At 34.4% G+C, this 18,440-nt stretch overlaps 1 protein-coding gene across 1 annotated transcript; it reads left to right on the forward strand.

The window, feature by feature from the left end:
• The first annotated feature begins 3,710 nt into the window (after window positions 1-3,710).
• On the forward strand, window positions 3,711-17,753 carry LOC114415585 (MAG2-interacting protein 2-like). Its single transcript, XM_028380354.1, has 12 exons — window positions 3,711-3,892; window positions 3,972-4,020; window positions 4,114-4,287; window positions 4,393-4,594; window positions 4,736-4,911; window positions 5,705-6,707; window positions 8,572-9,533; window positions 11,025-11,113; window positions 11,698-12,057; window positions 12,789-14,013; window positions 14,231-14,496; window positions 14,849-17,753. Exons 1-12 carry the CDS (start codon window positions 3,812-3,814, stop codon window positions 17,441-17,443), a joined length of 7,182 nt encoding a protein of 2,393 aa, XP_028236155.1. The 5' UTR covers window positions 3,711-3,811; the 3' UTR covers window positions 17,444-17,753.
• Window positions 17,754-18,440: the final 687 nt, after the last annotated feature.

Consider the following 18,440-nt stretch of genomic DNA (forward strand, 5'->3'; position numbering starts at 1 on the left):
TCACTTTAGTCTTAATTATTTATTCAAACGCCATGTTCAGGATGAGGTGTTTACAATACTTGCTTGAAATGAATAATACAAAAAAATAATATCAAAATACAATAAAATTAAGTAAAGGAAAAAGAAATAAAGTCTAAAATCTGAAATATAGCTAAATATGCTAGAAATACATTGACAAAAATAAAAATATAGAGACAAATCAAAATGTAGGTGCGACTATGGTGTATAGTTCCTAAAAATTTTCGGTCAATATGGGTCTTCTCAATCTCCTTCCAAGAGTCAAAAGTAAGCATTAAAGGCCAAAATAAGCAAATCAAAGCTTAACCACTAAGCAAAGACAACAACAAGACCATCTAGCATAAGCTCAAATCATCAAAGCTTAACCACTCAAGATAAAAGCAACCAAGGTTTAACCATTAATGGAAAAAGCTAAAAGAGTACTTAATCACCATGAACAAAAGCAAACAAAGGAGTAGTGTTTAATCATCACACATGGTAGAAGCTACAATCATCAAAATAAGCCTAAAAGGCTAAAAACAATAAGTCGGGTCAAATATCAATGAAACAATGAAAAGAAAAATCACTAAACAATTGGTGTGAATCTTTCTTAAATAATGCAAGACTTTAAACAATAGTCAATATATCTTCAAAATATTCAGAAACATTTTATCAAACACCTTGTAGGCAAAACCGAGCAATGCTAGACATGGAGAGAACCTTGAGATCTACCAAACTCAAGGGCATCAAATCTGACATCAAGCTTGAGACAACAGTTTCATATGCTTCCTCGCCGAAAATCGCCACTCATGGCAGAGGAAGGCAGCTCATAATGGTCAAAAATTGCCTCACGGTAGCTAAGACAAAAAAAGACAAAGGAGTTTTGTTGCATACGTAGAATGACAATTGAAAATCATTGTCGCGACGGAGCACAGTGGCTGAAAATTGCCGCGCGGCAATGTTGACAAATGTTTAAGGGTTTTGGTGCGAATGTGCAAAGAAATTGATTAGTGGTGGTGGTTTCACGAATCACAACTCAGATTGACCAGAAAATCAAAGGAAAGGAAAAATGTTAAAGTTTTGTGTTTTGCATAAATTTTAGGAAAATGTAATCAAAAATTGAAAAGGAAAATAGGAGGAGAAGATGAATAAAGATTGAACGATGATAGGTGTTGGCCAGAATCGATGACTCATGACAAAGGACGACGATAGTACTGAATGGAAAGATCAATCAATAGAGACAACGGAGATAAAATGATATTACTATGATACCATGATAGAATTCAATGTATAGAGATGAAAAAAAAAAGAAAAAAAATTGAATATTATTTTAGATAATACTGAAATAAACAAATCAATTTTTACATGATTATATTGAGTTTTATATAACTAATGTTAAGAAGCTCTTATATAATTAGTTGCAAAAATAATTATTTAAATTAACTATGTTAGTAACACTATTAATCAATATCTCTAACAGAGAGTTGATGGCTTAGAATTGAAGATTCCATTCATATTTTTTAATATAAAAGTGAATAATACTATCTCTATCTCTTGTTATCACGTTAGTTTATTTATTTTTTTTGACAAAAACGCACTCATATTATTTCCTTTATAAATTGATGAGCAATACATCTGACCATTCGCGAAAAGCACCCTTTTCTTTACGAAAACTTATACCCATACCCATCTTCTTCTCCATATCAAAAACCACGTTACATTTGAGATAACCAGATGGCCGGAGAATCCACTCCACCCTTTGGTGATATATTTTTTAATCTTATTATTACATTATTTTTATTGTAAAAATTATTTTAATTTATTTTAACAACAGTTATGGAACAATTTACATGTAATTTCTAAAGAATTTTAGTGACGTTAGCATTAGTGACGAAAATTTTAAGTCCTAATAGTTTTAAAACCTCACTTAATTAATTTTAAGAAAAGCTCTATTTAATTAAAGAAGGAAATGTTCTTTTATTTTGTAAACCAAAACTAGTTTAAAATAAATGCAATAAAAACAATTTTATAAAGAATCTGTTGTCACTTGTTTTTACTTAAATTCATTGTTTGTTTCCTATAGTTTTATGATAGTATTTTTTCCCCTAAAAAACAGTTATTGCATATTTGGTTCTCAAATTTTTTTTAAAAAAATTAACAATTTTAGTCTAGCATTAGTTTGTGGTCAACATTTTAATGCAAATTAATAATATAACACCTAAGTAATGACATAACACTGATGTACTAGTAAATAAATAATTTGACACACTTATATGTCATTATTTTTTTAAAAATAAATATTAATTATTAACTTTGATTAATAGATAAATTTGACTACACAACTCTTTCCTCTTTCCTTCTCTTCTCAATCACATAACTAAACTTATAACTTTTATTAACATGACATTAATAGTCCATATATTTTATCGTTGAAATTATCTTAATTTGGAATTGAAACATTTTTTTACGCAATGAAATTATAACATTATTCTATAAAAAAATTGGTTGTAAAAGAAAAATATTCTTTTGGTGAATCATATTTAATTTTTATAAATCCCTAGAAACTATTATATGCGATGATTTATAATTAAATAAAATAAAAATTATGTTATCAATACATTTTAGTTAAATTAAACAAACATACATGCATATTCGTATCTAATCTCATTTACTTTTTTAAATACAGATTATATTCGTGTTTATTCTGCCTTCTTACTATAAGTTATCTTTGTTTTGTTTGTCTCTATTTATTTTCTATAAATGGTATGGTTAAATTTCTGCTTCTAGCCGCCCCTACTTCTGCTTTATTTACCGTCGAGTTGGCAAATCATTCAAAGGTTTTGATTAGCGCATCATTTAGTGCGTATATATATTCTCGTGAAATTTATAAATAACTAGAACACATCCATGAAATAAAAAATGTTTAATTACAGATTTTATCATATAAATATAATTATTTTGTAAATTTTATCATTTTTAAATCTTATCACTTAAGTTTTCAATTTTCATGTACTTTATCACTCAAATTTATTTTTTGCATTTTTTTTATATAATTTTTTCATATTTTACTATCATATTGATAATTTAAAAAAACAAATGTAACTTATTTTAGTTACACATCAATATCAGCAAATTTCATAAAAACAAAAATTGAATGGTAAAATTTACAAATAACGAAAATTAAATGATAAATTGAACAATTAAGCTAATATAAAATAAATCAATAAATGTAATTTTTATATTTTTATTTTTTAAAATCCATAATTTTGATCATTTTATTTAAAAATAGAGATATTTAGTTTTTATATTTTTCAAAATTTGTAATTTTAGCCCTCCTATTTTAAATTACAAAACATTTTTAGTCTCTCAATTTTGTAAAATCTCCAATTTTAATCTTTAAAAACATTAATCGGTAATAGATTAACTTGGTGTATCTCAAATTTAGTGATATGAGATTATTCGTTAATACACGCTACAGTAAATGCTAACATCTTAACAATTAACACTTTCACCTTGACAGAAGGAACAAAATCACATATTTTACATAACAATGTGGCGAAGAAGGGTAATATGGGAATATCAAAATTTATGAAGTGCATCTAGAAAATAATGGAGTGCATAAAGCAATAGCCAAGATCGGATCTGCATTCTCCTAGGGCCCAACTAGGGAAGATAATAATAATAAAAAAAAAACAATCCATGCTCATGGAGAAATGGGAATGAACAGAAGTGGAAGTCATCGGCTTTGTGCACTCGAATGCGGTGCAGTTTTTGAGGTGTGGGGTTTTGCAGAAGATACAGTGACGGTTCCCACATGGAGGAGGAGTTGCCGCTTTACGAGACGCGACATCACGCTTCCAATCAACTCTACCAAAACCAACATCAACAACAACAGGTCACACGCTCTTCTCTTTCTCCTTTCTCTCTTCTCTTCCAATTCGCGCTCTTATTCCCTCACCATTGTTCGATTTCAGGAAAACGACAGCGCCAAGGGTTCCTTACTGTCCCTGCTTTCTTCTCGAGGTACGTTTCGGTTTTCTTTTGTTTTCGTTGAATTCCGTCCGATCAACGCTTGTTTGGATCCAACTAATGTTCGTCTCGTCTCGTACTTCGAAGGCGTGAGCCAACTCAAGGAGAAATGGACCGAATATAATCAACCGAAGAGACTCAGAAGATTGGTTTCACTTTTTGTTTCCGCCACAGCCAAACACGTCGCAGTTGCCTCGGGAAATCGGATTACGATTCTTAGTAAAGAGGACGACTATCAAAATCCATGCGCCATTTTCACCAGTGAGATTTAATTAATTAATTAATTAATATTTTACTCTCTGGAATTTTGTCTTGTATTGAAAAGTGGAAACGCCATTTGATTCTGATAAGCAATTGGCTCGTTAGGTTCTAGCTTTGGTACGTTTAGTGTAGGAGCTTGGTCTGAGGGCGAGGACGTTCTTGGAGTTGCTGATGACTCTGATACACTCTATTTTATTAAATTCAGCGGCGAAGTTGTTGTGGAAATCTGGAAGAAACATTTGAAAGTCTCTTCTCCAATCGTTGCCCTATTTTCTGATATCGATTTGGATACACGCGAGTCCTACTTGTAAGTTTTATTTTCTTTTTCCGCTTTCTGATATGCTGTACAAGGAATGGAAAATATGATTAGTTTATTGGAATTGTTGAGAACTACTTGTCAAGGGAGATTGAGTGCCAGTTTGAAATGTTGGTACCGTTTGAGGTGTAGGTTCTCCATTGTTACTTCAGATGGCTCGCTTCAACGAATTGAGATCAGTCATGGACAGAGTGGCTCTACCTTTCCCAAGTACATTTCTAATCACACGAGTCTTATTTGCAACAATATATTCTGCTTTGACCGCCATGGTGAACTTAACCTTTTTGTGGCTGTTCACAAGAATTCCGGTATGTATGTTTTTGGTTATTTTCTCAATTATTTTCTATTTATATAAGTGTTGGTTCTGAATTTAAGCTGTGCATTATTATATAATAAACGAATCAATGCATGCTCTCTTAGAATTGGATTAGAAATTATTGTATTATATAGAAAGTTGAGGCAACAACTATTGTTGAAAAAAATGGTAAAATCTTGCTGTAGTTGGTTTTTAAATGTGGAGAAGACTTATAGAAGCCCCCATAAGGAGAGTAGGTTATGTGGAGGGTAGTCCTATCTCTAGAGCCAGAGGGAGAATAAGAAAAACTACAGGCAAAACTATTAAGAAGGATTTAGAGTTAGAGGTCAATATGTCAATGATTCACAGTAGAATGTTTTGGCATTGTTTGATCCGTGTAGCTGACCCATCTAATGGGAAAATACTTGGTTGTTAGTGTTGTTTAATCTTGATAAGAGATTATTTCATGCGGTATCCATTCAAGCCATGATATTTTTATTGCTCTTATTCACTGATTTCATGCTCTAGAATATACATGGAAATCCATATTTTTTATTTGGAACACGGACATGGAGTAATTCAGTACTGAACTTGTATTATGTGCTTGATTCAAATTTCAAAACATATATTTTATCCCCATGCTCTTGTACTTCTTCCATTATATTCTCTAAGAGTATTTTTTCTTTTATCAAATAAATTATTCTTGGAACATAGAGAATAGAATATAGAGTTTTTACAAGTCATTAATATCTGCCAAACATTATTTCTTCGATTTCTTCACTGATTAGTTACACATATATCTTTAGGATCTTGCCATCTTTCACTGTTGTGCAAAAATTCTAGTACAGAACTGGAGCAGTTGTTCTCTTTGCAGTTTGAGGGATTATATTTAAAGCCAAAAGGTTACAGTAGTCAGCTAGCATATCCAAAGGTGCTAATCTCACCACAAGCTACATTCGTTGCTAGTCTGGATTTGGCAGGGTGCTTGCATATTTTTAAGCTGGACAAAGAAGGCTTTACACTCTCCCGGTTTGTCTTGGGGGAGAGAAATGATTCACCAGTGTCTGATAATTTATCAAATGGAAGGAACAGATCTTTGGTGGGTTTTATGGATTTTACTTGGTGGTGTGACCATATACTTGCCGTTGTAGATAGGGTTGGCATGGTTATGTTGATTGACATCCTTAATGGTTCTAAAGTTCCAGAAGAGGATCCTGCATATTATTTACCTGTTCTGGAAAGAGCACCAAAATACAAGGGCTATGCTTTTCTTTTAGCGAGTCAATCATCCATAGAAAGAAATAATCCTTCTGATTTTGGATCGACAGAAAAGTTGCATCAGACAGAGTGGATAATTGAAGACAGACTCAATCAATTTCACCTTTCTAGATTGCTCTGGAACCTCGTTTCATTTACTGAGAAGTCTGTCCCTGAAATTTATGGTATACTGATTAGCAAGAAAAAATATCAGGCTGCTCTGGATTTTGCTGATAGTCATGGATTGGATAAAGACAAAGTTCTGAAGTCACAGTGGTTGAATTCTAGCCATGGAGTAAATGAAATAAATATTTTTTTATCAAATGTTAATGATAGAGATTTTGTACTTTCTGAATGTGTTGATAGAATTGGACCCTCGGAAGATGCTGAGAAAGCTTTGCTGGCTTATGGCCTACGCATTACTGACCATCATAGATTCTCAGAAGTAGATGATGATAATTCTAGTCAAGTATGGGATAGTCGATTAGCCAGACTTCAAATCTTGCAATTTAGAGACAGGCTGGAAACATATCTTGGAATAAACATGGGCAGGTATCCTAGAAGTTACAGTTGTCTATTTTGTTTAAATAAACTATATGTTTTTATGCTTTTGTTATATTTAAAAGTTTTTCTTATATACTTGTTTCTTTTTTTTTATTAAAATTAAAATAGAAATATCATTTTGAAGAAAAGAAAAAATTAGAATGAGTTTGTTAGTAACCAAGAATTGAAATGAGAAAGAAAAGAAATGATTTTATTGACTAGTAAGAAAAGAACGAAAAATAGGAGAGAAAAATCTCCTCCAAGGGTTTTCCCTTCACAAGGATTTCTCTTTTCACAAAGAGTTAATGCTCAATCTACAAAAGATAAGGTCTCCTTCTTCCCCTATTTATATCTAATAAACCCCTCTAACTAACTAACTAATCAATTAGTCCTCAATGCTTAAGTACCATATCAAGTAGTTTATTCTACTCGCTATAGGACTCCTAACATTGTCATCTCCTTTAAGGGCCGGCATCCACAGTGGCTTTCACAGGACAACTTCACTCAGAAATTAGTATTCGGTTTGTACCTTAATCCAACCTATAGGTAGTCCTTTCCGTTGCCAAACTCTCAACAAGAGCACCAATTGTTAGGACTTAAGCACAAGAGAAGAGCCCAACCCAAAAGACTAGTCAATTAGGTGGGAGAACCTCAACACTTAAGTACCACATCAAGTAGTTTATTCTACTTGATGTGGGACTCCTAACAGAGTTGAAGGATAGGGAATTGGGAATCCTGTTTAACAGAGCAATAAATCGAGGTTGCCCAATACCTCAGCATATATGTTGGGGAGACCCTTCCAATAAATCTGTGTATTTTATATGCCGAATGGAAGCCAAGTGTCTAGTTTATCTCAAATCTTGTGCCAGAGACCTCCTTCCTTAAAGATGTCAGAGTTATTATCCAACCACATGCAATGAATTGTAGCATGGGTTGAATATTGCCGCTAGACTTTAGCCATGATAATAAAACACTGGTCCAAGGCCCTACACAACTCAAGTAGCATTGAGTGAAAGCCAAAAATTCCAAGCAAAGAGTTCCAATGTGAAACAAAAGCAGAACAATGTAAGAGACTAGGAACCGATTTAAAACTAGAACCACACTGTCCACACATTACACAGATCAGTCAAAATAGCTTATATAGAACTTAAAATTGGTTTTGATCAATCTTGGTTTAAGCTGCACTGTAACTGCTCTAGGCCTTTGTATTTCCATGCAGTACTCTAGCAATGATTTCTTCATTGTAATATGAACTTTAGATTTTTTTTAAAATTGGTCCATATAATCATCAGCAAGATAAGTAGCCTTTATAACATAAGTTTTGGATTCCCAAGGTTATCCTTCCATATTGCCAATTTAGGGGAGGAATATTGGATAAATGGTTAATTAGGTTAAATTCACTACCATTTATTTACTCAGTTTATTTATAAAACACTGACAATGCACATGTACACACAAAAGAAAACACTCATTCTTTAAATTGAAATATTGACTTATTCTTATGTATTTGTAAATCTAAATGATAAGGTCTTTAAGAAAAACTGCCAGGTTGTGATTGTAACATTTAAAACTTCAATATGTTTTTGTCTATTTGTTTTCTTTTGTTGACAATGTTGCAAATATCCATCTCCCTGTACCATAGTACATTAGGCATACATATATACATATTTTCCAAGATATGACCATATTAGTAATTTAGAATGATAGGATATTAATCATTGTGATTGCTCAATAATTCTGATGGTTTCCACTATACATTCCAAGATATGACCATATTAGTGATTTAGAATGATAGGATTTTAATCATTTGTGATTGTTCAATAATTCTGATGGTTTCCACTGACTCAAAGTTCATTGACACAGTTTTCTGCAGGTTTTCTGTGCAGGAATATAGCAAATTCCGCATTATGCCTATCAATGAAGCTGCCATAGCACTTGCTGAAAGTGGAAAAATTGGTGCGCTAAACTTGCTCTTCAAGCGTCATCCATATTCTTTGTCTCCATATATGTTGGAAATTTTAGCTGCCATCCCAGAAACAGTTCCTGTACAAATGTATGGGCAGCTTCTTCCTGGGAGGTCTCCTCCATCTGGTGTTGCTGTGAGGAAAGATGATTGGGTTGAATGTGAGAAGATGTTTCACTTCATCAACACATCAGTTAAAAACCATGACATGCAAATCCAAGTCAAAACTGAACCTCTTGTTAAGCATTTCCTTGGATTTCCTTGGCCATCAATTGATGAGCTCTCAAATTGGTATACAAATAGAGCTAAAGCTATGGATGATTTTAGTGGGCAGTTGGATAACTGCCTCAGCCTACTGGAGTTTGCTCTTCGCAAAGGCATATCTGAGTTACAGCTGTTCCATCAGGATGTCTTATACTTGCATCAAATTATTTATTCCAATGATGATAGTAGTGAAATGAGCTTCAACATGAGTCTTGCTATGTGGGGAGAATTGTCAGACTATGAAAAGTTTAAATTTATGCTTAAGGGAGTCAAAGAGGAAAATGTAACTGAAAGATTACACAATAGAGGCATTCCTTTTATGCATGAAAAGATTCACAAGGTATCCTTAATTGGAAATGTCAATCTTACAAATCAAAATATAGAGGAATCATTTTTTGTCAGATGGTTGAAGGAAACTTCTTTGGAGAATAAATTGGACATATGCTTGGTGGTAATTGAAGAAGGGTGCAGAAACTTCCAAAGTAATGACTATTTCAAAACTGAGGTTGAAGCTGTTGATTGTGCTTTGCAATGCATATACTTGTCCACAGTTACAGATAGGTGGAGTATTATGGCTGCAATACTATCTAAACTTCCTCAACTACATGGTGAGTTTGGCTTTAATGTCTATACCAATTCCTTAATAACAATGAGATGTTGTAATTTTAATAATTTCTTGGTGGGTGATTTATTGCTTGTCAATATTTCCTGGGGTTTCACTACAATATTTGAAAGAATAAAAAGGAAAAGAGTATACAGATCCGTTTAAGTAGTCACCTTTTTGCAACTTGCAAGTAGTCATCTTTAAGATGTACCCCTTTTGTATGTAGACACCTTTAACTTTTAATTGATCCTTAAACTATATGTATTGTTCCAATAGGTCCTTTTGTTAACCAGGAGTTAAATGAATAGCAGTGAAATGATCCTGATCATTGATTCAGGTTAAATCTTAACCGTTTTATTAATCATTTCCCATATTTTTTAAGTTACTAAAACAAAAATAAACAAATCCCTGTCTTGTCTTGTCTTGTCACATTAATTTTCCCAAACAAAATCATATCCACTTGAATTCTGTTTGCTTCTAAGTGTTGAAACTCAGTAAAAAAAGAGAGAGAAAGGATTCTAGAGCTCAAATTTGTTTTCTTTACTGAGATAATGTCTGATAGTCCCTAGGGATTCCTACTACATGCTTTTCACCTTGGCTCTTCTGTAGCAAATCAAAGAAGAAATGGAAACCCAAAACTGAAATTGGCAACCAAGTGAGTCCATTACTCGAGCTCTGTGCTGAGCATTTCACTGTTACACCTGCTTACCAACATTTAGCACTATTTCTGATTCTCCATAGTTTCTCTTGCTATTCTTACACAACAGCCTTAAAAATGTTAGTGCACCCTGACACTCTTGAAAATAAATTTCTTTTTCTGAAATCCAGCCTACCTCTTGTAGCCCTTCACATTAAGTTCCTCTTTATTAAAACTGGAAAAAAGGTCACGTATTGAATCTAGCTTTGCGTTCCTAACTTTTTTCAAAGCTTGAAATGTGCATTGTATATTTTTCACAGACACATGGATTACTAATCTTAAAAGAAAATTAGAAAAATAACCCAAACATCTTTTAATGGCTGTAACTTTCCATGCTAACCTGCCTCCAAACATTTGGAAATTTCACCATTCTTTGTATTATTTGGTTATTTATTGGTTCTGCGTGTTACAAATCAGTGTCAATTTCCTTGTGTTAGATCCTGGAACACAAAATTATGCAAAGTGTTCCTTGCATAATCAGTTTCTTACTTTCTTTCGGTATAGAGTATTGACTCCAGTCTTGAAAATGGCTTTTCTTGCTTTAGTCATTCAGTGTGGATGAGATTTCTGCTTGCAATCCTCATATTAAATATTGTTTTGCTGCCCTTTTGTTGTATATTTGATTGACATATACTTGTGTTGTTGAGTTTGGGGGTGCTTACCATTGTAATCCCAAAACTTACCAATGACACATGCCACAAATCTATGTTGTTGAGTGAAGTGGTTTGGATTTCATTTGGTTAATTCAGTTGCTTTTAGCTCCAATTCCAATCTATTTAAGAGTACATTGTTGAACAGTTGGTGCAATTCAAGTTGAGGACCTTGAGAGAAGACTTAGAATTGCTGAATGTCACATTGAGGCAGGGAGGCTTTTGGCATTTTACCAGGTTGGTACTTTGTCCTCAATAAGCAAGAGCAACCAAACTTGTACAACTGATGTGTATGTCGCTATAGCTTGGATTGCATAATTTCTGTTTAGCATTTCCCCCCCTTCATTATTTGGCAATATTATTCTACAACAACAACAACAACGCCTTATCCCACTAGGTGGGGTCGGCTACATGGATCAACTTCCGCCATAATGTTCTATCAAGTACCATACTTCTATCCAAATCATTAAGTTCGAGATCCTTCTTGATAACCTCTCTTATAGTCTTTTTGGGTCTTCCTCTGCCTCGAATTGTTTGCCTTCTCTCCATCTGGTCTACTCTCCTCACTACAGAGTCTACCGGTCTTCTCTCTACATGCCCAAACCACCTAAGTCTATTTTCCACCATCTTCTCTACAATAGGCGCTACTCCAACCCTCTCTCTAATAGCTCCGTTTCTAATTTTATCCTGTCGAGTCTTACCACACATCCACCGCAACATCCTCATCCCACCCTCTCTCTAATGGCAATATTATTCTACAATTCATGTTATTGTTTTGTTGCTACGTTGTGTTTACTATTTTATCTTATGGATCTGTCCAGGTCCCAAAGCCATTAAACTTTTTCCTAGGGGCTCAATTGGATGAAAAGGCTGTAAAACAGATTATACGTCTTATTCTTTCCAAATTTATTCGCCGTCAGCCTAGTCGATCAGACAGTGAATGGGCCAGCATGTGGCGTGATATGCAGTACTTGAGGGAAAAGGCATTTCCTTTTCTGGACCCAGAGTATATTTTGACTGAATTTTGCAGAGGATTGCTTAAAGCTGGGAAGTTTTCTCTTGCACGAAATTACTTGAAGGGTACAAGTTCCGTTGCTTTGGCATCTGAGAAGGCTGAAAACCTTGTCATTCAAGCAGCTAGGGAGTACTTTTTCTCAGCTTCAAGTCTTTCTTGCTCTGAAGTAAGATTGTCTGTAACAACTTATTAACTGTAATATCTAATGTTTGAAATCTTTGTTACCTTTTCTCACGACAATGCATCCATCATGTTAACGCAAACATGAATTCAGATGTAAGAACTATTGTGCTGCATTTTCCATTTCTTTTTTGGATTTGACAGTTTTTACCTACTTTACAATAGTGACTGAAACCATAGAGTTTAATATATATTATGCTCTTGTCAACTGTCATAATTTGAAATCTTTGTTACCTTTTCTCACGACAATGCATCCATCATGTTAATGCAAACATGAATTCAGATGTAAGAACTATTGTGCTGCATTTTCCATTTCTTTTTTGGATTTGACAGTTTTTACCTACTTTAGAATAGTGACTGAAACCATAGAGTTTAATATATATTATGCTCTTGTCAACTGTCATAGTTTGAAATCTTTGTTACCTTTTCTCACGACAATGCATCCATCATGTTAACGCAAACATGAATTCAGATGTAAGAACTATTGTGCTGCATTTTCCATTTCTTTTTTGGATTTGACAGTTTTTACCTACTTTACAATAGTGACTGAAACCATAGAGTTTAATATATATTATGCTCTTGTCAACTGTCATCTAAATCACCTCAAAAGGCCAGTGTTGCTTCTTGATAGTCTACTTTAAGCAGCTATTTTGCTAACCTATCCTCAACTACATGAATTCATAAATTAATTAATTATGTTGATACAATTTGTTCCAGATCTGGAAGGCTAGAGAATGTCTTAATTTATATCCGAGTAGTGGAAATGTGAAGGCAGAGGCAGATATTATTGATGCACTTACAGTTAAACTTCCAAACCTTGGGGTGAATATTCTGCCCATGCAATTCAGGCAAATAAAGGATCCTATGGAAATTATAAAAATAGCAATCACAAATCAAACTGGAGCATATTTTCATGTTGATGAACTTATTGAGGTTGCCAGACTTCTTGGCTTGAGATCTTCTGATGGCATATCAGCTGTTGAGGAAGCTATTGCTAGAGAAGCTGCAGTTTCTGGTGATTTACAATTGGCATTTGATCTTTGCTTTGGTTTGGCCCGAAAAGGACATGGTAACATATGGGATTTATGTGCTGCAATTGCAAGAGGTCCCGCCCTTGATAATATGGATCTGGACTCTCGAAAGCAGCTATTAGGGTTTTCTTTAAGTTACTGTGATGAGGAATCTATTGGTGAACTTCTCCATGCATGGAAAGATCTTGATATGCAAGGCCAGTGTGAAACATTGATGATACCAACAGGGACTGATCCTTCCAAATTTTCAGTGCAAGGCTCATCTGTAAACTCTCTTCCAAAGCAAAATTTTCAAAATATATTAGATGAAAATGGTTGCTTTCGGGAGTTTGATAGTATTAGTGCTGACAATGAAGATGTTCAACTTGAGAAAACTAGAGACATGCTTTCCATCGTTGCAAAAACCTTGGCTATTGGGGATCGAACTGATTGGGCATCGATCTTGACTGAAAATGGGAAGGTTCTGTCTTTTGCTGCTTTACAGCTCCCTTGGTTGCTTGAATTAAGCAGGAAAGGAGATCATCATAAGAAATTTAGGACTGGAAAGCTGTATCTAAACATCAAAACACAGGCTGTGCTAACCATTTTGTCCTGGTTGGCCAGAAATGGATTTGCCCCCAGAGACAATCTGATTGCCTCTCTAGCAAAATCAATTATGGAACCACCAGTCACTGAAGAGGAAGACATAATGGGGTGCTCCTACCTTCTGAATCTTGTGGATGCCTTTAGTGGGGTAGAAATTATAGAAGAACAGCTCAAAATGAGAAAAGACTATCAAGAAATTTGTAGGATCATGAGTGTTGGGATGGCATACAGCTTACTACACAATTCTGGAATAGGGATTGATCCTTCTCGACGGAAGGAGCTATTGAAGAGGAGGTTTAAGGAAAAACATGCATCACCCAGTTCTGGTGATTTGCTTTTCTGTTATTTGCTCTTCATTGTGTATTTATTTAGTAGTTAGCTCTAAGTGTGCACATTTTATTTTTTTTACTTTCTGTATGCTTTTTCTATTTATAATGTTTGTCGATCATGCTTGTATTGATTGTGGATTTCTTTCTTCCACCATTTCATTCTTATTTGGGATCCATAACTGACTTAGACACTGTTTTGATTATTTTTTTTCAGATGATATAGATAAACTTGGCAAGGTACAGTCCTCATTTTGGAAAGAGTGGAAATTGAAGTTAGAGGAGCAAAAGCATCTCACTGAGCATTCTAGAGCACTAGAGAAAATAATTCCTGGGGTTGAAACAGAGCGCTTTTTGTCCAGGGATTCCATCTATATTGAGAATGTCATTATCTCTCTCATTGAGTCAGTAAAGTTAGAAAAAAAGCACATTTTGAAGGACATTTTAAAATTGGCTGACACTTATGACTTGAACTGTACTGAGGTATGAGGCTTTGCAAGAATGCATTGAAACATAACCCTTAAAGAAAAATGTATTGATTAAAATGATGTTGTTTCTCTTTTAGATCCTTAGCTCATTGATGATGTTGTAAAAGTTATATTCTAGGCTGCACTTGTCTCTTGGTAAATTCAGTGTCAAGTAGCATTAGTTTCCAGTATAAAGTAGGTATAAACTTGTATTTTTTTCCATCAGGGGGTTTCACTTGAAGGGGTGTTGAATTATAAATTGTTTTTCCATCTCAATTTTAACTGTTTGAGCATTTAAGTCAACTAGTTCTTTGAACAAAATATAATAAAATCCATTGATGGAACCTCATTATTTTGTTTTCGTGCAGGTGTTATTGCGATACCTAAGCATTGTCCTTGTTTCTGATGTTTGGACCAATGATGATATTACAGCTGAAGTTGCAGGTTATAAAGGAGAAATAATTGGTAATAGTGTGAAAACCATTGAAACCATCTCAACGATTGTATACCCTGCAATTGATGGGTGCAACAAAATTCGCCTTGCTTATGTGTATGGTTTGTTATCGGAGTGCTACTTGCAGCTGGAAAATACCAGAAATTTATCACCAATAGTGCAGGCTGATCATGTGAATGCCAATCTAAGCTTAGGTCAATATTACAAGGTCATTGAGCAAGAATGCAAAAAATCATCCTTTATCAATAACCTGAACTTCAAAAATATTGCTGGGTTACATGGTTTGAACTTTGAGTACATTAGTGATGAAGTTTATGCATGTATTGAGGAAAGTAGCTTGTCAGCTTTGTCAAAATTGGTACAGACTCTTGTCAATATGTATGGTGATTCATTGCCTGATGATTTCATGTCATGGCAGGATGTCTACAAGTATTACATCCTAAGTTTGCTTAGAGCTTTGGAGACTAAAGTTACTACTGATTCTGGCATTAGAACTCCTGAATACCTTCAAGGATTTATAAATAAGCTTGAACAGAGTTATGATTTGTGCCGAGTGTATATTAGGCTTTTGAGCCAGTCTGATGCTTTGGGGATCATGAAGCAGTACTTCGCTGTAATCATGCCTCTCTACAGTTCATATGGACTCCTACCTGACAATTCAACGTGGCAAGAGTGCCTTATTGTTCTTCTGAACTTTTGGATGAGATTAACAGATGATATGAAGGAAATTGCATTGGAGGAAAATTCAGGAGAAACTAGCAGCTTCAATCCACAATGTTTAATGAGTTGTCTGAAGGTTTTTATGAAATTGGTGATGGAAGATATCATCTCCCCTAGTCAGGGCTGGGGCAGCATATTTGGCTATGTCAATTGCGGCTTAAATGGTGATTCTTCTGCAGAAATTTATAATTTCTGCAAAGCTATGATTTTTTCTGGTTGTGGGTTTGCTGCTGTTGCAGAGGTTTTTTCTGTTGCATCATCAGAAACTGGTTCAGCTTCTGGTTGTGGTACATGTTCTCAGGATCTTCCTCATTTCTATTTAGATGTTCTAGAGGCTGTTTTGTCAGAATTGATTAATGGATCCCATGAGAGCCAGAACCTGTATCATATATTGTCTTCTTTAAGCAAGCTAGAAGGTGACTTAAAATTTATGCAATGTGTTAGACATGTAATTTGGGAAAGAATGGTCCAGTTCTCTGACAATTTGCAGTTGCCAAGTTCTGTCAGAGTTTTTGTGCTAGAGCTTTTGCAATTTATCTCAGGTAAAAATATTAAGGGTTTCTCTGCCGAAATACTAGCCAATGTTCAACCATGGGAAGAATGGAATGAATTGATTTATGCTAGTAGAAAGAGTGAGACTGATGTTGACAAGCACTTGCCAGATCACAAAGACTCTTCTAGTAGGGTTACAAATACTTTGGTTGCTCTTAAATCATCTCAGCTTGTTGCGTCAATTTCTCCTAGCATAGAAATTACCCCTGATGATCTATTGAATGCAGACACAGCTGTGTCTTGCTTTATGAGGTTGTGTGGAGAAGCTAGTGAAGATCTCCACTTTGATGCTCTGCTGACTATTTTGGAAGAGTGGGATGAACTTTTCACTGCAGGGAAAGATGGAGAAACCACTGCTGAAGCATCTGATGGAGGAAATGACTGGAACAATGATGATTGGGACGAGGGATGGGAAAACCTTGTGGAAGTAGACAATCCTGAGAAAGAGAAGATAGAAGACTCTGTTTTTGTTCACCCTTTGCATCTTTGTTGGGCTGAGATTTTAAGAAAATTCATAAGCCTGTCAAGGTTTACTGATGTGCTGAGACTGATTGATCAATCATCATTAAAACCTAATGCTATGTTGCTTGATGAAGATGATGCCAGTAGCTTAACCCGGATAGCACTTGGCATTGATTGCTTTCTGGCTTTAAAGATGACATTATTGCTGCCTTACAAAACATTACAGTTGCAGTGCCTGGGTGCAGTTGAGGATAGCACAAGACAAGGCATCCCTCAAACAAGGAGCAAAGATTATGAGTTATTAATTCTCATTTTATCCTCTGGGATTCTCACTTCTATCATGATTGACTCCACCTATGGTACTATTTTCTCTTATATCTGCTATTTGGTGGGAAACTTATGCAATCAATGTCAACAAGCTCTGGTGTCAGGTAGAGGAACTAACAACGATGAAGATAATGAGAATCAGTTGCTTCTTTTCACAAGGATCCTTTTCCCAAATTTCATATCAGAACTTGTGAAGGCTGATCAACATATTCTAGCCGGATTTCTTGTCACAAAATTTATGCACAGTAATGAATCGCTCAGTCTCTTTAACATTGCCGGGGCCAGTCTTAATAGGTATCTGAAAATGCAGCTACACATGCTACAGGTCAACGAGTTCCCTGTGGAGAAGACATGTAAAACATTGAAGAATACTGTTGGCAGGTTGAGAGGCAAACTAAGCAGTTTGATTCAATCCATATTGCCAATGCTTTCTGCTAGTGTTAGTTGATAATCGTTTCAATTTGATTACCCTCGCTACCCCTTTTATCCATTTCAGCAAATTGTATGTTTTAGGGTAGCATTTGTATCAATTAGGATCCAAGGGTTTTTGTTGATTACATTTACATGGATATTTTATAAATTGCTTGGTCAAAGGAAAGGCTAGTTAGAGATTTTAAAAATCATTCATATATGTATGTATATGTATATTCGGAGATGTGGCCGAGACTTGTGTACCTGACTACTTAACAAAGAACAGGAAACTTGTGTATTGGTTAATAATAATTAATTAAATGTCTTCCGAGCTGACTTTGAGAACAGATTATGTTTGTCAAAACTAGTCATTGCACTGCTGAATTTAAGAAGCTATCAGCAGTTTGTACTTCGTAGAATGTAAGAATTAAATGAAGAGAATGGAAGAATCGATATCAAATTAATCAAGTGCATAGGGGGAAAATGTTTCAAGTTTGAATGAACTAGACCATTTTTTCAATGATAAAGTCTCCGCGTGATGCAACTTTTTAACATTAATGGCAAACTATTTTGAGATTGTTTTTTTTTTTTTTTGCTCTAGCCAAATCGTGTTATTTTTTCAGTTTAATGCATTGTTTAACAAAAAAAATCCTTATTTAAATTATGCTTTAAGTCTGTATACACATTTAATTACTCTTCATTACGTAATAACTAATAGAGTAGTGCTAATTAGTATGAATACTGCTAACACGAATTGATGCGAATTTAAAAACAGCCAATCAAATTGATTGTATTATCATCTGGGTAGAGAGCGGATAATAACTATTTGCAATAAATTTTAGAATCCTTAGATTTCGTGCAGTTTCGTATGATAATTTTTCGCACTTATTATCATCATCCCAACTAATAACATCAAACAATAAATAATTAAATTAAATTTATTTTGTATATAATAAATACTGGATATCCGATTATTTTTTTTATTTGATGAAAATGTAAAAAATATTTTTTCCTTAGTTTTAAAAGCTTTATCT

Source organism: Glycine soja, chromosome 6 (genome assembly GCF_004193775.1).
Source record: "Glycine soja cultivar W05 chromosome 6, ASM419377v2, whole genome shotgun sequence".
In the NCBI taxonomy this organism is placed as follows: Eukaryota; Viridiplantae; Streptophyta; class Magnoliopsida; order Fabales; family Fabaceae; genus Glycine; species Glycine soja.